The sequence below is a fragment of the Mobula birostris genome, chromosome 21 (assembly GCF_030028105.1).
Source record: "Mobula birostris isolate sMobBir1 chromosome 21, sMobBir1.hap1, whole genome shotgun sequence".
NCBI classification, from domain to species: Eukaryota; Metazoa; Chordata; class Chondrichthyes; order Myliobatiformes; family Myliobatidae; genus Mobula; species Mobula birostris.
The window spans coordinates 33,597,847-33,622,954 of NC_092390.1; the positions used below are offsets into that span (position 1 = coordinate 33,597,847).

Sequence of the window (25,108 nt, forward strand, 5' to 3'; positions counted from 1 at the left end):
AATATACCCCTTGCCCATCCTCTGGGTCCCCCCCCCCACCTCCTTGTCTTTCTTCCCGGACCCCCTGGCCCATGATCCTCTCGTATCCCCTTTTGCCTATCACCTGTCCAGCTCTTGGCTCCATCCCTCCCCCTCCTGTCTTCTCCTATCATTTTGGATCTTCCCTTCCCCTCCAACTTTCAAATCCCTTACTCACTCTTCCTTCAGTTAGTCCTGACGAAGGGTCTCGGCCTGAAACGTCGACTGTACCTCTTCCTAGAGATGCTGCCTGGCCTGCTGCGTTCACCAGCAACTTTGATGTGTGTTGCTTGAATTTCCAGCATCTGCAGAGTTCCTGTTGTTTTCCTTTTCCCTCTCTTACCTTAACTCCTTTTGCCTGCCCATCACTTCCCTCTGGTGCTCCTCCCCCTTTTCTTTCTTCTCTGATCTTCTGTCCTTTCGCATCAGATTCCCCTGTATCTCTTTCACCAGTCAACTTCCCAGCTACGCCCTCCCAGTTTCTCCTGCCACCTTGTGTTTCTTCCTCCCCTGCCCCCACCTTCTTTCTCTGCCTCCATTCCCCCCCCCTCCAGTTCTGATGAAGGGCCTCGGCTTTACACGTCGCCGGGCCTGCTGAGTTCCTCCAGCATTTTGTGTGGCTTTCTAGCATCTGCAGATTTTCAATTCTTTGTGATTGGGCTGTATTACATGGGCATAGACAATAGGCTGCTCACTGCTCCAGTGTTTTGGAAATGTTTCCCTCCCTTCCCCTGGAAACTCGGTCTTACTCGACTGGGATCTTTCTGAATCCTGGTGTTCTGAATCGGTGGTGCTATGGCCTCAGTTGTTCAATACTTTTCGGGACCTTGCAGCCAAGTGATACTAAGTTACTGACGAAGACAGTAACAGTGTTGCAAAGTATTCGCTACGATTTTTAAAACAAAATGAAAGACGTAGATTTTTGAAGTCGGCGTAAACAGAGAGGAACAGGACAATGCACAGAAAAGAGGCCACGAGAAACACAGGGAAATAAACTGCATACGCATGAAATCGGGACGTTGTGAGAAGTTACTCGATATGAGGTGAACCAAACCGAACCGAGTATACCCCGGGGATTGGCACTGCCCGCGGTGTCAATCACAGCGGTTTCAGGAGGAGGGGAAGCGGAGGGCGGGTTGGAGCGGGCTGCCTTGCTGTCGCATCCTTTCCGCTGCTGCAGGGGCAGCTGCTGGTGATGGAGATGGGGAAGGGGGAATGGAGCATGGGCACGGCTCAGTGTTGAGCGGGAATGGAACTACCGATGCGGCAGTGGGTTCAAGCATCTCCCGAAGGATCTGAACCGGACGATCGCTGAATAACCCGGCCCGGATCGGCCCCGCCGGACAGATGCAAACCTCCTGCCCGCAGTCCGTCCACGTTTGTTCGAAGAGAACAGTGTCAGGTAGCGACCGCAGCTTGCACGTTTATTTGCGGTGTAGTATGATATCGTTCAACCATAACTAGCAATTTAACAAATAAAAGAAGCCAAAACATTTCTACAGCTGGACAGGAAACGCCGGGAACGCTTGGTTTTGATTCAGTGATGCAAACTCATGCTGTGTGGCAGTTTTAATCTGCGGCAATTTTGTTTATGTGCATAGAGGAAATCGCCTGCATTTATGTCAGGGCGTAGATTTCGCTTGGCTACTGCCAATGAGCAGAAAAATCAACTCCAAGCAAAGAATCTTTTGTTGTTGTTTTCGTATCGATGTGGTTAAAGGATTGGGTTACTGCATTCAATGACGCCAACTGTGATTGCGCTGAATCCGTGCATTTTAAATGGATTCACAAAAAATATGCATATTGGAGTGGTTTGATGCATTCGGTTACTCAACCTCCCATATCAGTACTTGGTTACACCCATTGTAGATTTTGGTGTAATATTGGGTAGGCGAGATCAATAACAAAAGAATTAGGGGGTACTAGGCGTGTCACGTGACTTCCAGCAGGAAACTATTGTGAGTTTTGTATCTCAAATGTTCTGGACTGGATGTTTAGCCTGCAGTCAGTGTGTGTTACACCGATACTCCAGCAACATTTCTCTAAACCGGTTTTAATCTTCGTCCCGAGGCGTGAGCGTATGAAAGGAGCAGTAAGCTCTAAAATAGTAAGTGTCTTGCGTGAGATGACCTTTGCTTTCGAATAGGGCAAACATGCGTCGCCCTTCCGTTTGTTTGCCGAGGGAAATCTGTGGTGTGCTGTTGATTGTTAAGATTACCGGGCGTGGAAAGTCGATTGCTCTCAGCACTATGCCTTAAGTGAACTCAACGCAGGGAGAAGCAGCATGTGGATCTCAAACTCTTGATGCTCGTTTTGTTTCTGTAACGTTTGTTCAAGTGTGAATCTGCCTAAGTGACGTTCAGATTGAGCCATCCAAGGCAGGTGAGGCGGCCCGTTGTACACTCCCTGCGGGCGGGGGGGGGGGAAGGAGCGATGAAGTGAGTGTGTAATCGTATTAGATTTGAAATGCGTTAGCAAGAGAACCAATACAGATAAGATTGAATTAATCAGGTAGATTCAGAATACCCTTGTGTTACTACAATCAAATTAGTGTTATATACCATAATACCAAATGAGGGTAGTGTAGTGATTAGTGTAACAGCCAACAGCTCCAGCAATCGCGGTCCAATTCCTGCTGTTGTCAAAAGTAGTTTGTACATTCAAACTACCCCACCTCCGGGTGCTCGGGTGTCCGTTCGACGTAGGGTCGGTAAATTGTGGGCATGCTGTGGTGACGCTTGCGGGCACACCCTCAAGCTGTTTGTTGTTGACGCAAATAAGCCATTTCTATGTATGCTTCGATGTACATGTAAACAATAAAGCAAACCTTTAAATCCTTATGGATTTGTACAGGGAATGATTCAACAGATTCTCAAAACCAATAGCATGCTGAATTAGTTCTACTTACAAAAATTCTCAGTGGTACCACTCAGGAGTGATTGATGCCACAAGCATATTTTATAATTGATTTTAAAAATGAATAGATCTAATGGGAATTACTGTAGGCATGAAATGGTACTTTAAGTTCAATAATTGCATATACAGCCACTTTGGATAGCTTTGTGCACAATTTAGTGGGAATTAGGATTTGAAATTTTTTATTGCATATCGAATTTGAGCATTACATTGGCATTGTTCTCCAGCTGGTTTTAAACGTGTTGTGATATTAACCACCTGAATGCATTTATATTTCTGTTAGAATGTGAGTGATGAGAATTGGAACACTGGTTGAAATTGGATGTAGTTTTGAAGAAATTAGCAGTGTTGAATCTGGGCATGAGCATACCCAGTTTTTTTCAAAGTATGGTACATTTAAATGAAATGGTTTCAAAAGAATTTGTATACATAAAATTGTTGTGATTTCAAGAATCATTTCAAGTGCAGCTTGTCATTATCAAAAGCATTTTTGTGAAAATAGCAGAATCGGATCTTAAAAAAAGTGATCTGGTTCAGTTTGTAGTTGAGATCACTTCATGTCACTCTCAGTTAAGCCCTCCACTCCCCAAGTGCTGAAATATAGAATGTATTGGGGTATGAGGTGCCTCACAGTAATGAAGAGAGTGTCACTAGTTATGCATACTGAGTTTGATTGATTATGGTCTGGTGCTTGTTAGGCGTGAGGTAGAGTTGATTCATGCTTCTGTAGTCTTTTTTCTACTCTTTGTTGTCTTATCATTTCTCTTGAAGGTGTCAATTTGTGAGTGGTTGTCATGGTAGCTCTTCAGTACATCATTCAAGTGTCCATTTTGTAATAGAGGACCTGAATATGGTGTCTCTGTCAGCCTTCACACATGGAAATGGTGGCACTCTGAATGCTTGAACTCTTTAATGAGTTCACTGAACATCAGAAAGAAGCAAAGACTTCACATGATTGTTTTAATCTGGGAGGCTACCCTTGTTGAATTCAGCACTTGATGTGATCTTCTGGTGCAGCGTTGAAGGAACTTAGTGTCCCTGGGTTGCTTCCCTTGGTAGAGGGAATCCTCAGAGGAACTTGAATAAAATTGTTTCAAGTTGCAAAGATGTATTTAAATAATGATGGCTTAGAATACATGACTAAGGAGGAAGCATTTCTGGTGGCAAAACAATTTGCTAACAGGATCACGTAGATTTACGATAACTGACATAAGAACCAGAGACAAATATTGCACTGATAGTTGTTATGAAATCACTGCCTCTAAGAATTTTTTTTTTGACGTGACTGTATATTTTAGTGCAGTCTGGTACTCCGGACCTGTGGTCTCCAAGGCCTATATTTCCTGAACTTGAGGAAAATGAATGAGGATCTCACTGAAACATGGTAAGCCCTCATGGGGCTTGACAGGCCAGACGTTTGATGTTTACCCTGGTTTTGGTATCTGGATTGAGTGGCACCAACCCTGGGGGAGAAAAAGAGGTTAGATATCCAGGACAGAGAGGAGAGGAGATTTTCTTTGTGTGAGTGGAACCTCCAGGTTGGCTGCAGAGGCTTGTCTGCTCAGCATGTTCATTTGGATGTTAAGGGTTAATGCAGGAACTTTGGTTCTGAGCTAAAAAATTGCTGCAATTTATTTTGAATGCTAAAGGGGTTGAATGACCATTTTCTGCTTCTGTTTCTTGTGAGTCAATCCACGCTGATGATCAAACATTAATGTTAATTTTTAATGATTTCTGTCTCCAGAAATGTCAGTATTGTCACCTGGTTGTGTGAATTCTGCTGAAATTACCCTGCCACCCAGGCTGTTAATAATCCCATTACAGCTGCAGCATTTCTACAGGTCAGAGACAATCTAAATAGCCCTTGGGTGACCTTCTAATGCAGCATTTCATTAACGCTCACCAATTCCTTGTTTTTATTCAGTCAGGCTTAAACTGATATTATTTGTCTTTGTCAAAGGTATAAGTGCACTTTATGTAGATTTGATAGTTAATGGTGTGTTTTAAGCCTATTTAATCTTGGTCTTTCTGTACTATATCTTCTTTAATTCTTCATTGTCATCTTGTTTAGAAGGATTACCCAATTCAGAGAGCCTTGGGTCAAGCATCAACTAGATAGAGTGCAGTTAAGCACAGGAGTGCATGCTACTGTGAGGGAAGTCCCTTTTCAGCTGTAAGCCACTCACTCTGCTTTTTAATATGGATGTCATGGATTCTGTGATGGTATTTGAAGTGAACTCTCCCGTACACTGATCAACATTCTTAGCCAACCAGTGCCACAAAAACTGGCTTGCTCATTTGCTGTTTTTGGCTATTCAAGTCATACAGGAGATAACACACAGCCCTTTGACCTTGCTGACCATTAAATACCCATCTATATAATTCCATTTACCAGCACTTGTCCTCTGCCTTCTGTGCCTTGGCATGATGGTAATTGGACCATTCAAAATTTAGACCATAACACATAGGAGCAGAATTAGGCCATTTGGCCCATCGAGTCTGCTGTGCCATGGTTGATCCTTTTTCCCCTCCTCAGCCCCACTCCCCGACCTCCCCCCTCCCCTGATAACCTTTGATGCCGCGTCCAATCAAGAACCTATCAAGCTGTACCTTAAATGCACCAAACGTCCTGGCCTCCACAGCTGCCTGTAGTAATAAATTCCACAAATTCAGCACCCTCTGGCTGAAGAAATTTCTCCACATCTCTGTTTTAAATAGGCACCCAACTATCCTGAGGTTGTGCCCAATATCTCCGAAATTGAAAATTTCGCTGAGTGGTGTCATAGCAACAACCTCTCACTCAATGTCAGTGAGACCAAAGAATTGACTGCAGACTTCAGGAGAGGGAAACCAGAGGTCCATGAGCCAGTAGTCATCAGAGGATCAGAGGTGGAGAGGGTCAGCAGCTTTAAATTCCTTGGTGTTACTATCTGGGATGACCTGTCCTGGACCCAGCATGTAAGCATAATGGTTAAAAAAGTGCAACAGCACCTTTACTTCCTTAGAAGTCTGTGGTGATTCAGCGTGACGTCTAAAACTTTGACAAACTTTGATGAAGTATGCAGCGTATACTGACTGGCTGCTTCACAGCCTGGTATGGAAACATCCATGCCTTTGAATGGAAAATGCTACAAAAAGTAGTGGATTCAGCCCAGTACATAATGGATGAAGCCCTACCAACCATTGAGCACGTCAACATGAAACACTGTTGTAGGAAAGGAGCATGCATCATCAGAGAACCCCTCCAACCAGGTCATACTCTATTCTTACTGCTGCCATCACAAGGTACAAAAACCTTGGGACTTCCAGCACCAGATTCGAGAACAATTACTACCCCACAACCATCAGGCTCTTGAACAAAGGGGATAATTACACTTATTTGCCCATCCATTGAGATGTTTCCACAACCAGTGATCTGACTTTAAGGACTCTTGTTATCTCATATTCTCGTTATTTATTGCTATTTATTTATTTTTGCATTTGCACAATTTGTTGTCTTCTGTATTCTAGCTGATCTTTCATTGATCCTGTTAAAGACCGTACATCTTTGGAATATGGAGGGGAACCAGAGCACCCGGAGGAAACCCACACAGTCACGGGGAGAACGTACAAACTCCCTACAAGCAGTATTGGATTTGAAGCAGAACCCAGGTTGCTGACCTGTAATTGTGTTATGCTTACCTCTATAGAACCATGCTGCTGTTAAGGCATTGGAAAAGGTGTAAAGTAGACTTACTAGGAAGTCCCAGAACTGAGAGATGTACTCCACAGATCCTCCCCAGGTTCTGAGTCCCTGACTTACAAACAAGGCTTGGGAGACTGGCAAGACGGACAGGGATGGCTTTGCAGGCTGCTGCGGCACTGAGGGCATTTTCTGCTGGGTGAGGATGGGACACCTCTGCGTGTCTTCCCTCTCCCTCCTCCCTCCTCCCCTAAAAGCCACAACAATGAAGATAAGGGTCAAGCCGATCAGAGCTGCTAGTGCTGAGTAGATTCATTCATTCATTCACTGAGTCGGTGGAGTCAGCTGACAACTGCTCACCCCATGCTTGTTCATTCTGTCCCAGCTGTTGCTGTTGCTGTTTCTGTTCCGTTCCAACTTATGGAAAGTTTGAGTAATGAACAGTTCTTAGGAACTAAACTCTATCACAACCTGGGAACTACCAGGGAAAATTGAAGACACTGGGACTTTTTTTCCTCCAGATAACAGTGGAGCTTTTTTTTAAAAAAAGTTATTTATTTTATTTAGAGAAACAGCACAGAATAGGCCCTTCTCGCCTTTTGAGCCTTACCCCTGACAGCCCCAATTTAACCCTAGCCTAATCACAGTACTATTTACAATGACAAATTAACCTATTAACTGGTACGTCTTTGGATTGTGGGAGAAAACCGTAGCACCTGGAGGAAACTCATGTGAACATGGGGAAAAAAGTATAAACTTTCTTACACAAGATGCTGAAGTTGAACTCTGAACTTGTAACAGCGTCGCACTAACCACTGCAGTACTGTGGGTCGTGAATGGACTGATGAGGAGGAAGTACAAAAGATGTTTCAAATTGTAAATGGAACCAGAATTAGGGCTTTAAGTATAAGATGATCACTAGTAGCAAACTCCTCTCCCAGAAAATTTGAGCGTGACAGGGGGCAGAATTGAGTGTGGTTGATATTACTGAGGAGAGGGTTCATGGGAAGGTGAAAGCTGTAAAGGTAGATAACTTACCTGGAGGAGAAAGAGGTGGCTGAAGAGACTGGAAGCGTTAGTAATGATTTTTCAAGAATCATTAGATTCTGGAATGGTTCTGGGTGACTGGAACATTGCAAATATCACTTAAAGAAGGCAAATACAATATTAGCATTTATTTTGAGAGGACTAGAAAATAAAATCAAGGATGCAATGCTGAGGCTTTTAAGGCATTTGTCAGGCTGCACTATTGAGCAGTTTAGCGCACCTTATCTAAGGAAAGATGTCCTGGATTTGGGGTGGGTTCTGTGGAGATTCACAAGAATGATTCCAGGAATGAAAGGATTAATGTATGAGGAGCCTTTGATGGCTCAGGGCATGTATTTGCTGGAGTTTAGAAGAATAAGGGGTGATCTCATTGAAACCTATCAAATACTGAAAGGCCGAGGTAGAGTGGATGTTGAGAGGATGTTTCCTGCAGTGGGGAACTCTAGGGCCAAAGGACACAGCCTCAGCGTAGAAGGATGCCCCTTATAGAACAGGTGAGGACGAATCTCTTTAGCCAGAGGGTGGTGAATCTGTGGAAATCATTACCACAGGTGGCTGTGGAGACCAAGTCGCCAGGTATACTTAAAGCAGAGATTAATAGGTTCTTGATTAGTAAGGGCATCAAAGATTACACATAGATGAAGAATGGGGTTGAGAGAGGTAATAAATCTGCCGTGACCGAATGGTGGAACAGACTCAAATCGGCCGAATGGTCTAATTCTGCTCCTATGTCTTACGGTCTAAAATGGTCAAATTGTAGATCTTGTTGCCATCGGTGCAGTTTAGGGGAAGCAAGATAAATGTGAGTGGGTGAAGAATAGAATATGATAATGGGCTTTGATAAGGAAAGATGAATGGGTTACTAATAAAGGCATGAATCAGTAGAGTTGAATATTTCTGGGCTGTGGAGAATACTGTGTAATAGCTTGATTCAAACCTCAAGTACCTGTTTTAGTTCTGGGAATATGTATATTATTGGGGGAGGAGGTGGGAGAGATGTGATCTCTCAGGCACTTGGGCAATGCGTTATTTAGTTTGCACTTACTGGGTCCTATGTAGTGATGTCAAGCTGATAATTTGCTTCAGTAATATTGGTTGAGTGATGAATATCACCTAGAGAACACGACCAGATGGAATAATTTAAGTGTTTGAAGTTGATAAACTAAACTTTAAATTCAGCAACATCAGCAGAATCAAAATTATGACCCTCTCCCTTGTATCGTTTTATTTTGATGTCGAAACTCGGTCTAAGAAGTGAACTGTAAAATTGATTTAACTGGAAACGTGGTAATCTTGTTCTTGAGTGGTCCTATTGCAAAGATGTTCGTGGAGTTATTTCAGGACATGTCTAGGGTTTGTACCCAGCTAACGGAGTAGTGCGTGTAGATCACCAAACAGAATGTGGTTGCGGCTGTTTGGAGGGCAGTTGTACAAGTTGGTTTGCCAATCCATTACTTTGGCTCCTTCACTCGCTCAACATTTCAAGGTAGAAGGTACTATGTGATCCAGGCGTTCCCCAACCCCTTCTTTGCCCAGGCAAGCTTTCTGATCGAGTTCAAGAGTAAAAAGTGTTGTTTGATGATTTTTTTTTACCTTTCTTAAGTCCAGGTTTCCGAGGCAAACTCTTTTAATTTTTCGGTTGCTGTTGTATTCATAGAGAAGTCCAATGTGGATGGTGCGGAGTGAGGTGAGTCGCTTGGGGGATGTACTGGTGGGCTAGCTCCAGTGGGCTGGCCAAGATGGCCATTCACGGATCTGGGCATTGGACAGTCAAGGGCTCTGCCTGAGCTGATGGCCTTCCCCACTTCTTGGGTTACATTCGTGCCTGAGTGTCCCTAGAGAGGGAGCATGCGGTTGCTCTGGGCACAGTGGTGTTCTGAGAACGAACGGTGGGCCCTTCAGGGAATTGAGTATTTTGTGGATGATAGTAAATGCGTTTCAATTTGCAATTGTAAGACGTTTTGAAAAATCACTTATTGTGTGTTTTTTGTGAGTGAAGAAACTTTTCTAGTTTTGTAAGTAATTTAAAAAAGAGTCCTTCAGAGATCAAATGCTCATCCTTACAATAATCCTGCTTTAACCCATTCTGTTATTCCCACATTCCCATGAATGTGGCCAATTGAGCTATCAATCTGTAATATTTGGTCACGGAAAGCAAACTTCAGGCAGACTGCATCAGAGGTCATAATCGAACACCGGCCAGCTGACGCTGTGAGGCCTTGGGCCTAGATTGTGCTTTATCTGATTCTTTTAAACTTATTCACTGGATACCGCAGGAGCGTCAGGAAATGGTTATTATATTTAAGTCGATATTTGTTTTCTTTGTATTTCACTCGGTCTCCACCTGCAAATTCATCACAGGCTTGTTTTGTTTAATTTCAGCTTGGTGGAAAATTTTATTTTTATCTCATGTGTTAATCTTTAAGTGGTGTGCCACTTGGGAATTTATTTACACAGCCCTTTGTTATTGTGATTTTTCAGGCCACATGTGGGGAACTTGAAACAAAGGGCAGCTATTATATTACAGCAGTTTCATTTTAAACAAAACATCTATTCTGGTTGGGGAGAAAAAAAAATCCATGTTCCTTTGTTCATCATAGTGTGAAAAATAGCAGCACTTTCATTATTATCATTGAATAAATCTGAGCTGTTTGGGAAATGAGCACTTTAAACAGTTTCACTTTGGCTGCAGTCTTTATAACTATTAGAAGAGTTTACGGTCTGGAGTCAAAGTGGTACAAAAGTATTCTGAAAGGTTGAAGCAAAAGTAGGCTGTTAGGAGAAAATATTGAGTTTCTTTGTTAAGAAAACAGCCCATCTGGAACAATTTGCATCTTTTTATAAAATTGCAGTAAAATTGGAAAATTCAAGCATTTTTTGTCATATCAGATGAAGAAATTATGGCCTTGAAGTTTCTCTTATCTAGTATTACTATACTTTGAAGGTTTTTAGATACCTGCTAGTAAAGATTATTTTTCAGATGTGAGGCAGCTGACGTGGTGCATATTGCAAAGACAAGAGCACCAAGTCTGCATCCTCATCAAAGTTGCTGCTGAACGCAGCAGGCCAGGCAGCATCTGTAGGAAGAGGTACAGTCGACGTTTCAGGCTGAGACCCTTTGTTAGGACTAACTGAAAGAAGAGCTAGTAAGAGATTTTAAAGTGGGAGGGGGAGGGGGAGATCCGAAATGATAGGAGAAGACAGGAGGGGGAGGGATGGAGCCAAGAGCTGGACAGGTGATGGGCAAAAGGGATATGAGAGGATCATGGGACAAGAGGCCTAGGGAGAAAGAAAAGGGGGAGGGGGGGAAGCCCAGAGGATGGGCAAGGGGTATAGTGAGAGGGACAGAGGGAGAAAAAGGAGACAGAGAAAAAGAATGTCCGTATATAAATAACGGATGGGGTACGAGGGGGAGGTGGGGCATTAGTGGAAGTTAGAGAAGTCGATGTTCATGCCATCAGGTTGGAGGCTACCCAGACGGAATATAAGGTGTTGTTCCTCCAACCTGAGTGTGGCTTCATCTTTACAGTAGAGGAGGCCATGGACAGACATGGCAGAATGGGAATGGGACGTGGAATTAAAATGTGTGGCCACTGGGAGATCCTGCTTTCTCTGGCGGACGGAGCGTAGGTGCTCAGCAAAACGATCTCCCGGTCTGCATCGGGTCTCGCCAATATATCGAAGGCCGCACTGGGAGCACCAGACGCAGTATATCACCCCAACCGACTCACAGGTGAAGTATGGCCTAACCTGGAAGGACTGTCTGGGGCCCTGAGTGGTGGTAGTGAGGGAGGAAATGTAAGGGCATGTGTAGCACTTGTTCCGCTTACAAGGATAAGTGCCAGGAGGGAGATCGGTGGGGAGGGATGGGGGGGATGAATGGACAAAGGAGTTGCGTAGGGAGAGATCTCTGCGGAAAGTGGGTGGGGGGGGAGAGAAGGATGTGCTTAGTGGTGGGATTCTGTTGGAGATGGCGGAAATTACGGAGAGTAATATGTTGGACCCGGAGGCTGATGGGGTGGTAGGTGAGGACAAGGGAACCTTATTCCTAGTGGGGTGGCGGGAGAATGGAGTGAGAGCAGATGTGCATGAAATGGGGGAGATGTGTTTGAGAGTGGGCTCCATCCCTCCCCTTCCTCCTATCATTTTGGATCTCCCCCTCCCCCTCCCACTTTCAAATCTCTTACTAGCTCTTCTTTCAGTTAGTCCTGACGAAGGGTCTCGGCCCGAAACGTCGACTGTACCTCTTCCTAGAGATGCTGCCTGGTCTGCTGTGTTCACCAGCAACTTCGATGTGTGTTGCTTGAATTTCCAGCATCTGCAGATTTCCTCGTCTCTGCATCCTCATGTTATTTTCTCCTAGTTTGTTCTTTGTACTGTGAGTTAGTCAGGGTCATACAGAATAGAAACAGGCCCTTGGGCCCATAGTGTGTGACACGCTACGTGGACTAATGACCTGTAATTCCTTTTGTCTGCTCCTGGTCCATATCGCTTCATTCTTTGCATCTCCCTTGTGCCTCAGAGCCCCTTAAATACATCCATTGTATCTGCCTCCACCTCCATCCCTGGCAGCACACTCAGCACCCTGTTTCTAAAGAAATTTGCCTTGCACATCTGGTTTGAACTTACACCATCACCTGAAATGCATGCCTCCCAGTATTGATCCTGGGAAGAAGATACTGGATGTCCCAGTATTCCTTGGCTCGTTACGGTAGCATTTTCAAAGCTCATCGAAGTTGAACTTCTTTTAATGCTATAATGAGAGAGATGTTTGGTATTGTGTGTAGGCGCGCATGCTTTCAGGTAACGAGGTGAGTGTGGAATGTTGGCCCCGATCCATTTTGTCAGCAGTAAGTCTCCCAAGAGGACCACAGCCATGGAGGATTGCATGCATCAATGACCCAGAGAGCTGGGTTGGCTGGAGTTGGGGCCTTGTGCTTTGGCTCTTGGTAGGGTCCCTCATGCCAAACAGATCAAAGGGTAGAGGCCAGACTAAGTCATCCACCTTGTTGGACTAACTATCCTGACTGGTAAAAACAAAATTGTAATGAAGAGTCCTTTTACATCTGAATGCGACAGTATACCGGAGTCTCCACCTGGGACTTGTATGGCTGACAGTGCCGAAAACCAGGAGGAAGCTCCTGGCATGATGAAGGAAACCCTGAACACTGCCAGGGATGGAGGACCTTCATTGCAGCCCGAAATGCCAGCACTGTAATGGGCAGTTAGTAAGGATGCAGCAATAAGGCTGTTTCACAAAGCTCCCACTTTATTCCTTTCATACACCTATGTCTGTAGTTAAATCCTAAAGTAGAGAAGATGCACATTTAGACTTGAAGCAGTGCTATACTTGCAGTGCACAACGTCTGCAGAGTAGAGTAAAAGACTAAAGATACAGGACAGGATGTTTAGGGATGACGGCTGGTGACAAATCAGGATGTTACATGGTGAATGGATGGCTAAGCCAGGTCATGATATTAGTGAGTGAAGAGTGCATGCAATGGGTGATTCTGAACTAAATGCACAAAAGGAATAGAAGCTGCAGTTGGCCATGGGAGCCTTTCAAACCTTATAAAGTATTTTTTTGGGACCAAGATATTACTGCTGAGCTCAACATGTGTTTGCGCCTTCCCAGTGCCTCTTGAAGTGGGTGGTATGCTAGGGCATTTGTGAAGATGTTTAGGTCAAGTCAGATGAGGATAGCTGACTTCCATTGCATCTTCCAGTCAAGATGGCGCCAGCGACAGGCGACATCTTCCAGATACTCCGCGAAACTGTTTCTTTTGCTTCTTTTTCCATTTTTAAATGTCTTTCTGGTATTGTAAGAGCCTGCGATCAACAGTTTGAAGATCGATTGCGCGGTTTGGAATCTTGTCTCTGAGAAGATTCTAGGGCGAGAGGCACGAGGCCAAGAAGCTTAGAGACTGGGCACGAGCTCATGATCAACTCCATTTCTGACCGATTAAAGCATTGAGGAAGATTGAAATATTGAGGCGAGCGAGTGTTCTGCCAGCCTCTCCCTCACTGCTGCCGGGGGAAGGTGTCTGCGTTTGACAGCCTCTCATGAGGGTGGTTGATTTTGTTTGAACAGCCTCCGTAGTTTTCTTTGATTCATGGCTGTCTGGAGAAGACGACGCTCAGAGTTGTATATTGCATACATACTTTCATAATAAATATACCTTGAACTTTGAAACGCTAGTGTGATCGGTAGGTTTTCAGAACAAGTTATTGGTTTTTATGTCATTATTACTAATGATTAATTTGTTTTTACAATCCAGAATATAAACTCCACAACAACTACAGTGGATGTGAAATTGGGTCTCTTAATTATTAATCTTGATTCACTTGACTGCCAGGCCTCTGGATTATTATCCCAGTGATGTATTTATTGCACCATCATTCAGTAAAATTATTGTTGGTCTGATCTTGGCAACTTTTTATGTAGTCCACATATCCTTCTGTCTCAGTTTTGCCTCAGGTCTCCAAGATACAGAGTTCCAAAGATTCATGATCCTCTAAGGTTTGCTTATCTCTATACAAAATGGAGGTTGTTTTATTATGAAATCGTGCCCCATGTGCTGGTGTCTCCCTTCAGCGGAAATAACCTCTCGCCTCTAATCCATCAAAGTTCCCTCCCCCCCCAAACTGAAAATCTTCCAATTTTCAGTACAATCACCTTTCACTCTTCCTAAGCTTCAGTGAGTACTGGCCTGACTGCTCAGATTTTCCTCATAAGGCAATCCCTTTGTTGGCAGAGTGATTTGAAGTAACTCTGTTTGAACTGCCCGAATAAAGTATATCCTTCCTTAAATGGTGAGAACAGACCCCACATGTACTCTCTCTAGTGCACTGTATTGTTGTAGCAAGACTTCACTGGTTTTATCTGCACACATCTGCATACATGACTTGTGTATTTTTGATAGACTCGCCCTCTGCAATAAAGATCACATTTGTCTTGCTGCTGTTGTGTGCAAACTTTCTTTGCTTCATGTGTCGAGACATGCAAATGCCTCTGGACAGCATGTTGTCTCCAGTTAAACAGAGAACAGCACAATACAGGCCCTTCAGCCCATGATGTGCGTACCTCTTAACCTACTCAAGGATCAATCTAACTTCCTCCTACATAGCCCTCCATTTTACTGTCATCCATGTGTCTAGCTGAGAGTTTCATAAATGTCTCTAATGTACCTGCCTTTACTATCACCTCCCGGAAGGTTGTTTCTGTGTAAAAACAACTTGCCTCTGGCATCCTCCCCCTACTATACTTTCCTTCAGTCACCCACCCCCCACCTGCTCCAGGTTTAGTTGTATCTTCCCTGGGGAAAAGTCTCTGGCTATCTACTCGATCTGTCTGCCTTATCATCTTGTACACCTCCATCACGTCACCTCCTATCCTCTGCTGCAAGGAGAAAAGCCTTAGTTCACTCAACTTTTCCTCAAGAGACATGCTCTCTATTCCAGGCAGCATGCTGGTAGATCTGCTCTGCACCCAAAGCTTCTACCTCTTTACTATAGTGCAAGAGAATCTGCAGATGCTGGAAATCCAGAGCAACACACCTCAAGATGCCGGAGGAACTCAGCAGGTCAGGCAGCATCTACGGAGATGAAAAAACAGTCGACATTTCAGGCCAAGACCCTTCATCTTGGCCTGAAACATTGCCTCTTTTCCATAGGTGCTGCCTGACCTGCTGAGTTCCTCCAGCATTTTGTGTGTGGTATATCCTTCCTATAATGAGGCGACCAGGACTGCACCCAATATTCAAAATGTGATTGAAATGCTGTCTTTATTTTCCTTCTTCCTAAAATGGATAACATCACATCACGTCTCCATCTCTTTAAAATTTTACCCACCTGAGCTATCTGAAGGACTAGGTGCTGTGTCTTTATTTTATCTTGATTTATAAGATGCTGAAAGTTTGACTTTCACTAAAACTCCGGTTGCTTATAATGTAGGCAACATGGCATCATTACGGGCCAACGGTATTTGTGTGGCTAGACAACTAACGTTTGGAATAGAGTAACTGATTGTAGCTCCAAGGCTGTATTCACAGACACCTTTTTATATTGCTGAAGTAGTTTTGTTTGGCAAAAGAGCTGTCAGACATCAACTTAAATTGTGACGAGATTGCTATTCACTGTCTTATGTACTATCTTATATTTTTGATACTGTTTCTACAGCTGTTTTAATTGTAAAAATAGGCATTTTAGTTAGTAACAATTATAAACAATATATACAATATATTTTTAGTTTTGCCATTTGATGTTAAAGTTTCTGAGTGAGATAGCCAATACTGCAAGAGTAATCATTCTTCACATAGCTCCATATTTTTAAGCCATGCTGCAATTTTTTTAGTGCCCTGTAGTTTTTGGTACTTGGGGCATTTGGATGTTGATAAGATACTGACTGTATTAACTCAATTATTTATGCTTGCAGACACATTTCAGGTTTAAGGGAATAATCTTTCTCACTGGCAATTTGCCTCGAGCAGCAGATGGTTCTGCAGCTGTGCTGTGACCTTCATTGACTGATGGGTGGAAAGAAGTTTTATATTTTGCAGGCTGCAGATTTCCTGTCATCTTCTAATGCTGGTACCTTAATCTAATTATGTACACCCTTCTGTGCAATAATGACATAACCACAGAGTTTCCTCTAACTTTTAAGTTATTACTTCCTTTTTTATTTCTGAAACTTTTTTGCCCAAATCAGTAAAACCAGATTTAATAATATCTGTAGACAGTCTCTCAGTACTGATCAACTTAATTTTGTCAGTTAAGGTTGAAGTTTAGCTTTGTCACGTATATTAAAGTATACAGTAAAATGTATTGTTTGTGTCAAATCAAAATTAGTGAGGCTTCTGCTGAGCTGCCTGCAGTGTTGCCATGCTTCCGGCGCCAGCTGAGCGTGCCCAAGATTCACACCTCTTGCGTATGTGAGAGAACCAGTGCCCCTGGAGGAAACCCATTTGGTCACAGGGTGAACACACAAACTCCTTAAGAGACAATGGCAGGAATTGAACTCTGATCTTGCAGCTGGAGCTGTAAAACATTGAGCTTACAGCTACGCCTCTGTGCCATCATACTTAAAATACCTAAAGCAGGGTTCCAACCTTTTTAATGCCATGAACCCCTGTCATTAACTGAGAGGTCCATGGAGCCCAGGTTGGGAACCACTGACTTAAAGAATCTGCAGAACTTTCTCCCCTCAAGAGATGAGAACATTTAAATGTTATCTGTCTTTCCAAGTTTCTCTTTACTTTTTGTTTCTGGTTTGCATGTACTTGTTGCTTTCTTGTGTGTGTGGAGACGCTCTCTCTCACTCTTTCTTTCTCTGTCTCGTAAGTTCTTTCAGTATTCCATTAATTATTTTCAAACACAGATTCATTCCATACAGGTGCTGCATCAATTTTTTTTCTGAATATTTAGATCAGATTATGTGGACACGCTGTCCTCTTTTATTGTCATTTAGTAATGCATGCATTAAGAAATGATAAAATGTTTTTCCAGAATGATATCACAGAAACACATGACAAACCAAGACTGAAAAACTGACAAAAACCACGTAACTATAACATATAGTTACAACAGTGCAAAGCAATACCATAATTTGATAAGAACAGACCATGGGCACGGTAAAGTCTCAAAGTCTCTCGAAAGTCCCATCATCTCACGCAGATGGTAAACCTCCAGCACCGCCAACTTGCTGATGCAGCATCCTGGAAGCATCCGACCACAGTCCAAGTCTGTCCGAAAACTCCGAGCCTCCGACCAGCTCTCCGACACTGAGCACCATCTTTGCCGAGTGCTTCGACCCCAGCCCCAGCAACAGGCAATAGGCAAAGCCGAGGATTTGGGGCCTTCCCTTCCGGAGATTCTCGATCGCACAGCAGCAGCGGCAGTGAAGCAGACATTTCAGAAGTTTCTCCAGGTGTTCCTCCGTGCTTCTTACGGCTGTCTCCATCAAATCGGGATTGTGCACGGCCCCCTAGTTAACACATACGATATTCATTCGGAACGGCTGCGCACACTGCGTTGCACCATCTCCTCCTCCCTCCTGAGAGCCCATTTTCTGATTTTAAGAGCACGTAGTAGAAAGATTTTTAAAAATTCATTAAGGATCTGAGCAATAAGGCCAGCCTGTGTCACCCTGTACTGACTGCCCAGGAGAAGGTGAAAGTGAGACAGCTTCTTGAAGTACTACGTACAGTCCTTCTCATAAAGGGACTTTGTGCGCTATTAGACAGGCGGTTCCAGGATATACACCCAGTAAAGGTGATAAACTGGCAAAATACTTTCAAGATAGGAAAGGTGCACAACCTTTGGTAATGCAATAATTACACTCTAGTTGCCCTCATTATCCCAATTTACCTGCCTAACTCTATGACAGACATTCTCATTATCCTATCCATCTCTTCAGCCTCCTTCTCTGCAAATTTACAAATGACATTTTTCACAGTTCTGATGAATGCTCTTTGATTTCATTTTCCAGAGTTGCTGCCTGACCTGCGGAGTATTTCCGGCATTTTGAATTTATCTCAGTGTTCCAGCATCTGCAGTTTTGATTTTCCCTAGTTTAGATGTTATTTTCAAAATTTACATTTGATTCCATTTTCAATTTTTTTGCTCAGTTTTTTTAAAAGAATTGCTCAATTGTAATGGTGCAAAAGCAAATCGCCACAAAAGTCGGGCATCTGGTATAAAACGGAAAATGCTGGAAGAATTCAGCATATCAGGTAGCACCTTTGAATGGAGAAAGAGTTTACATTTCAGAACTTAGATGTTCGAGATAAAAACAGGTTTTAAGCTGGAGAGTATGGGTGATGAGTGAGATGGCAAAAGGGAGAGTCAGTATTTCTTTGTTATTTTTAAGATTATTCATGTGAGGGATGTCCCACAATACAATTTAATCTTATCATGTTACTCACTGCATTATCTTCTGTAGGTTGAATAGCCAGAATTTAGGTTAATCTGACTTGAGACACAACTGTGCTTCTGCCGAACCTTGTTTTTCAGAAATAACTTTGACCTTGTACGAGGTACGTCTCTTCTTTTTGTGAATAAGAAATCCTACACTGATTCAGCTTATCTGACACCACTTTGATCTTGTACTTTATGATTGATGACTTCCATCAGAAATTGATACAGCCTTGAGGCATCTCTCAAAATGTGCCAGTTGTTGTTCCACATAAGTCATGTAACCTTTTGAGGTGGTATTGATTATTAAGCTGAGAAATGTGGTGCAGATCAAGGTTTCATACTCAGTATTGAGGTGAAAGAGTGTTAATAGCTTCTGGTGCCCCAGTGGATTAGGCTTCTGTTGATTTGAGATCTTTAACCTCTATTTGAAAGCTGAAGTAAGTAGTTTAATACAGCAATCAAATTCTAGAACCTTCAAGAGTACAAGGCTCTCTTCTGCATTACAGTGGTTTCAGATCAGGTCAGGAGATTTTGGATCCATTGTTACCTTGCCTGAGAGTACTTGCTTCTCTAGTAGGCTTGCATCTAGTCATGTGGCAAAGAGATCAGTTGCCCTTAACTCTCTTCCCACGAGTTACATGGAGGTCTCTGCAACTTCAGTATGAAAGCAAGAATGATCAGCGCACGGGAGTACACTAACAGCAGAGGAGCCCACAATACTAAGCTTGCCAGCCCGACTGGATTTAAAGACCAGGTAATATGGACTTACGCAAGATTTATTATGTCCTCCGTGGCTGCTCTGATTCAGAGGGTGAGCACAAGGGTCCTTCTCAGCCAGGTGAATAGAAAGGGATCTTCCTTCATGTGGTTGCCGCTTGTGACACAGCTCAGGGACTCACTTGGAGTTCCTTTGAATATTTTATTATGACATTAAACTGGAAAGAGTCCAGAGAAGATTTATGAAATGCTGCCAAGACTGAAGGACCTGAATTATAGGAAGATAATGGCAGGTTAGGACTTCATTCCGTGGAGCATAGGAGATGGAGGGACAGCTAAAAACACATAGTCGTCTTCCCAGGAAAAAGGACTTAGCAACCAGATGACATGGGTTAAAAGAGGTGAAAGATTTAAAAGGGACCTGAGGGGCAACTTCCTCACACGGATGGTAGTGCATATATGTAGTGAGCTTCTGGAGAAAGGTACAATAACAAACATTTGAAGATATTTGAATAAGTACATGTATCAGAGGAGTTTTGGGGAATAAGCATCAAATGTGGATAAACGGGACTAGTTTGCTGGGCACCATTATCAGCATCGACATGTTGGGTTGAATGGTGTGTTTCCATGCTATGTACCTCTATGTCTCTATGACTTGCCATGGGGTTCCATTGACGCCCTTTCAACCCGGCCAAGCTGGGCTGAAACTTTTTATAAAGTTGACGAAAATTGGTAATATCAAGGCTTAAAATTGACCCTGATGAGAGGAACATTGAATAGCACGAAAGGCCTGGATGATAGAGAGAGGTGGTAACCCAGTGTGGCAGCCAGAGAAGAAACAAAGGTCTTAAGACCCATGAACATGTTTCCTAAGCCTTTTATTTTGTTTCCAAATTCATCATAATATTGTCGCATGGTGCCTTGCGGATTATTTACACAAAACACCGTACTGTTTATACATAGCATATTGTTTGATAAGGTGCCAGGTTTTTGTTGTGTTCTGATCCGGGCATATCACAGTCCATGTTTGTTGTGTTCACTAGGGGCAGAAGGTGCACAGGTACCCTCCTGCATTGGCTCTGTTTTTATTCATCGGCCACCACATGTGACAAGCCCTTACAACGTTCCGTTAGCTGTCAGCTATCATTTATAAGCCGCTGTTTCTGAGTTGTGCATTTAATACTATTCAGAACATCTGTAATGCAAAGTCCAGTGTTCATACTCCCTTTACCTAGCGTCACCTATCACTTTCCAGCTTGTACTCATTTCCCTGCCCCCACCTTCTTATTCTGGCATCTTCCCCCTTCCTTTCCCATGCTGATGAAGGGTCTCAGCCCAAAACATCGACAGTTTATTCCTCTCCGTAGATGCTGCCTGACCTACTGAGTTCCTCCAGCATTAAGTTGGCATTTAAATTTGAGGTCTTCTTTCGGTGGCTGGTGAAACGTGAGAAGATGTTGAATCTCTGAAATTATCTACTCCAGTAGGTTGTAATGGTGAGATCATTAGTGTTTTAAAAGAGGAAGAATTTATCCCTTTGAAAGGGGTTGAGGGCAAGGGGGGCTATCACAATCAGGAACAAAATCCTGGGGCAGGTCAGCCATGATCATATTGAATGACAGAGCTGGCTTGAGTAGCTGAGTAGTCTACTCCTGCTTTCCCCGTTCCTGCAGCCAGGATGTTGATGTAGTTTGCATTCTTCTGTCTGACTATTTATGACATTGAAAAGTGCTCAAAACTATTATAGCGGAAACAAAAACTATAAAAACACAATTCAGCTAATTATGCAACAGATTAGGATCTTCTCTAATGCATGCAGTGCATGTTTTTATTGTCTGTTTTTTGTATAATTGGTTGAATTGTGTTTTAATGAGAAAATGTTTTGCGTATCTTGATGTTAGTGTGATCATGATTTAGAACAATTCTTTGCCTCTGTCTAAACAGAATTACAACAGAACTGTTTGAAGAATTGAATCTGCTAACTTTTGCTTTCTTCCTCATAGGTGAGGTGAGGAATCGAGGCGTTAAGAGGGAGCTCCGAAACTAATTCACGTGCAGATATGGAGTTTGATCAACCTTTTACATTCATCTCTCTGGTATTACTTATGTATTAATAATCATAGAATTAAAATTTACCAAAGTTGGCATCCAACCTTCTTTTAGAAATCTTTCAAACTGCCTTTACAGGATTTGTTGGGAATGTTTGTTCCTAGATTAGTCAGTCAGAAATACTGCTGTGGCAGTTTAAATTCTTCCCCTTGAATGTAATGATCTTGATCAAATTGCACTGGATTATCTCTTTTCCTGTTGATGTTCGTCTTCATGGTGCAATTTACTCAAGAAGATTTAGTGCAAGATGTAATTAGATGACATTTGGCTTTAAAGATTGAAAACAAAATGTGCGTTGTTAAAAGATGGAAGTAATAGAATGGGAGAAAAACATTTTTACAAGTCTAGTTTAATTCAGATAAACAATTGTTTTGGAAAGACCTTTCAAAATTTTCAATCCACCGTTGTATTTTTTTAAAGGGCGATCCATCTGACGTTGTTGACAATTATTTCAGTAGTTTAGAGAATTTGTGAGGGAAAAATTCCATTTATCTGCTGTTTGATGAAAAACTTGAGAAATTTCCTGTGCAGTAAATTTCTAATAGTCTGCTGTCTGGAAGTTCAGAATTCCTAAAGGCTCTGTATCTGGCTGGGACCAGATTATGTTTACTGCTCTCTTCCTCTCGCGAGAGACGCAATTCCAGTGCATCATTTCTACTCACCTGAGCATCAGTATTCATGTTCTCTTGAATGTAATTGAAGGGAATATTTTCACTTCCATGGCATTAGTGTGACTAATTGTTTAACTTGGCAAACAAATTATTTCTTCCATCACTTCTTTCCACAAGGAGCAGGTTCCTCTGCTTCCTCCTTGCTCTAATCTTTTGCTTCAGGAATTAGCCTCTTGGCTTCTCTCAGCATTGCTTTCAGTACACTGTTCTTTTGTTGTCTGGAGAAAGCAACATATTTCAGATGAGCTCTGACTAGAATACTCCACTTTAATCACAAACCTGTACCAGTGTTTTCCTGTCAAATCCACTTAATATTTGGTTTGCTTTGTTGTTGTTTCTCTGCTTTGCTGCTTTGCTGCTGGTTTTTCTGAAGACCTTTAGCACTCCTATTGATTCATCCTTAGTTAACTCAGTGTCATTCAAAGTTCAAAGTAAATTTATTATCAAAGTACGTATATATCACCATATACAACCTTAAGATTCATTTTTTTTTGGACATACTCAATAAATCAATGGAAGACCACACCAACAGAGTGGAAAACCAGTGTGCGAAAGATAATAAACTGTGCAAATACTAAAAGAAAGAAATGATAATAATTAAGCAATAAATATCGAGAACATGACATGAAGAAGAGTCCTTGAAAGTGAGTCCATAAAGTTGTGGGAACAGTTCAGTGATGAAGCAAGTGAAGTTATCCCCTCTGTCTGGTTTAAGACCCTAATGTTTGAGGGGTAATAACTGTTCTTGAACCTGGTGGTGAGAACCTTTGTAATGTTAGCAGTGAGAGGAGAGCATGACTTGGATGGTGGGGGTTTCTGTTGATGGATGCTGTTTTCCTGTGACAGTGCTCCATGTAGATGTTCTCAATGGTGAGGAGGGCTTTAACTGTGATGCACTGGGCCATATCCACCGCTATCTTGTAGGATTTTCCGTTCAAGGACATTAGTGTTTCCATTAGTGATGCAGCCAGTCAATATACCATCCACTGCACATCTATAAAAGTTTGTCAAAGTTTTGGATGTCATGCTGAACTTTCTTTCAGAGTTTAGCTGTTCTTCGCTTTCTCTTGATGTGTGGATTATTTTAGACTTGTCTGCAGTAAGTTCCATCTGCCCTTTTCCTGCTATTTTGCCCTAAGCCATTCTTATAAGATTTAAGAGCAGTAGCAAGCCATCTGGCCCATTAATTCTACTCCACCATTCAGTAAGATCGTGGCTGATCTTGCCATGGACTCAGCTCCACCTACTTACTTCTTCCCCATAATCCTCAATTCCCATACTATGGAATAATCTATTTAACAATATCTTAAATATATTAACTGAGGTAGCCGGTACAGCTACCTCATTCTCAATTTCTCAGCTTTTCCCCTTTGACACACTGCCTTCGTTTCTGTAGATGCAGTAAATAGGCCAAGTTTGCAGGGATTTTTTTTTGTGAATCACTTATGTGAAGGAGAGGCCTGCATACTCCAGAGGATGTCAGTCTCCTCAGGAAGTAGAGGTGACTCTAGCCCTTCTTGTACACAGCCTCTGTGTTGGTGCTCCACTCAAGTCTGTCAGCTAGGTGCACTCCCAGGTACCTGTAGGTTCTCACCACATCCACGTCCTCACCATCAATCGTAACAGGGAGTAGTGCAGGCTTGGTCTTCCTAAAGTCCATCACCATCTCCTTTGTCTTACTGATGTTGAGCTGCAGATGATTCAGCTTGTACCATTTGACAGAGTCCTCCACCAGGACCCTGTATTCATTCTCCCATCTTCCCTTTATACTCCCAACTATTGTTGAGTCATCAGAGAATTCCTGCAGATGACATGACTCTGTTGTATCTGAAGTCCGAGGTATGCAGGGTAAATATGAAGGGAGCCAGTACAGTCCCCTTTGGCACCCCAGCGTTGCTTATAACGTGGAAAATATTTCTCCCTTTTTGTAATGCACAAAAATTGCTGGTGAACGCAGCAGGCCAGGCAGCATCTGTAGGAAGAGGTACATCGACTGTACCTCTTCCTAGAGATGCTGCCTGGCCTGCTGCGTTCACCAGCAATTTTTATGTGTGTTGCTTGAAGTTCCAGCATCTTCAGATTTCCTCGTGTCTCTCTTTTTGTATTTCTTTTTCCCTCTGCTGGCTAGTTCTTGTCATCAGTCGTGTCATCTAGAAGATCAATCTTTTCAGTTAAGTTTATAACATATTGGCTGAGTTATGAACAGAGTTATTTGTGAAAAGTGCAATCCATTTGCGAAAGTCAGAAAAAGATTACAGCATCTTATTGATCATACTAGTTGTACTAGACATCTTGGCACATGGCCAAGTGGTTAAGGCATTCATCTAGTGATCTGAAGGTCGCTAGTTCGAGCCTTGGCTGAGGCGGCGTGTTGTGTCCTAGAGCAAGGCACTTAACCACAGATTGCTCTGCCATGACACCGGTGCCAAGCTGTATGGGTCCTAATGCCCTGCCCTTGGACAACATTGGTGGCGTGGAGAGGGGAGACTTGCAGCATGGGCAACTGCCAGTCCTCCATACAACCTTGCCCAGGCCTGCGCCCTGGAAACCTTCCAAGGCACAAATCCATGGTCTCATGAGACTAACGGATGCCTATAAATTAGACACTTTGAACTGCTTATGCAGAATCAGAGTTGCATTGCTTGAAGAGGGATGGGCGCATTTGTTGTTCAGCAAAAGCAGAATGAATATTTCTATAAATTACTGAATTTACTACAGATGAGTCGGCCTTTAAGTCACTTGCACTAGTTAGTCTGGATGAATTAACGGGAAATACCCTGCTGTGTTGCCAGTGCTCAAACATAGTTAAAATATCTCTGCTTGTGATAGTAAACGCACCAGGTTGGCGTTCCGTCTCAGGTGGAGTGCCTGTACTGCACACACAGGCCTCTTGGAGCCAAATGCAGACTTCCACTGCAATGCCGTTCTGGGTGATTTTTTTTTTGCCTCTGACTTTAACGTTTTATCTTGCACTTGGATCATAGAACGTAGAATTATACAGCACAGATCAGGTCTCTCGGCTCATGCTCTTATG

At 42.9% G+C, this 25,108-nt stretch overlaps 1 protein-coding gene across 8 annotated transcripts in view; it reads left to right on the forward strand.

The window, feature by feature from the left end:
* Positions 1–832: 832 nt before the first annotated feature.
* Positions 833–25,108, forward strand: part of stambpl1 (STAM binding protein-like 1) — a 69,449-nt gene continuing 45,173 nt past the window's right edge. For 4 of the 8 annotated variants that reach the window (XR_011882699.1, XM_072239256.1, XM_072239260.1 and 1 more), the window contains exons 1-2: positions 1,182–1,420; positions 21,298–21,390. Coding sequence is in view for 6 of the 8 variants with exons in the window: in XM_072239256.1 (XP_072095357.1) it covers positions 21,355–21,390 (36 nt within the window). In the remaining 2 variants the exon portion in view is untranslated. Of the gene's footprint in view, positions 1,062–1,181; positions 1,421–1,973; positions 2,126–2,215; positions 2,401–21,297; positions 21,391–25,108 lie in introns of those variants that run through there. The other 4 variants (XM_072239259.1, XM_072239257.1, XM_072239258.1 and 1 more) reach the window with 4 other exon arrangements.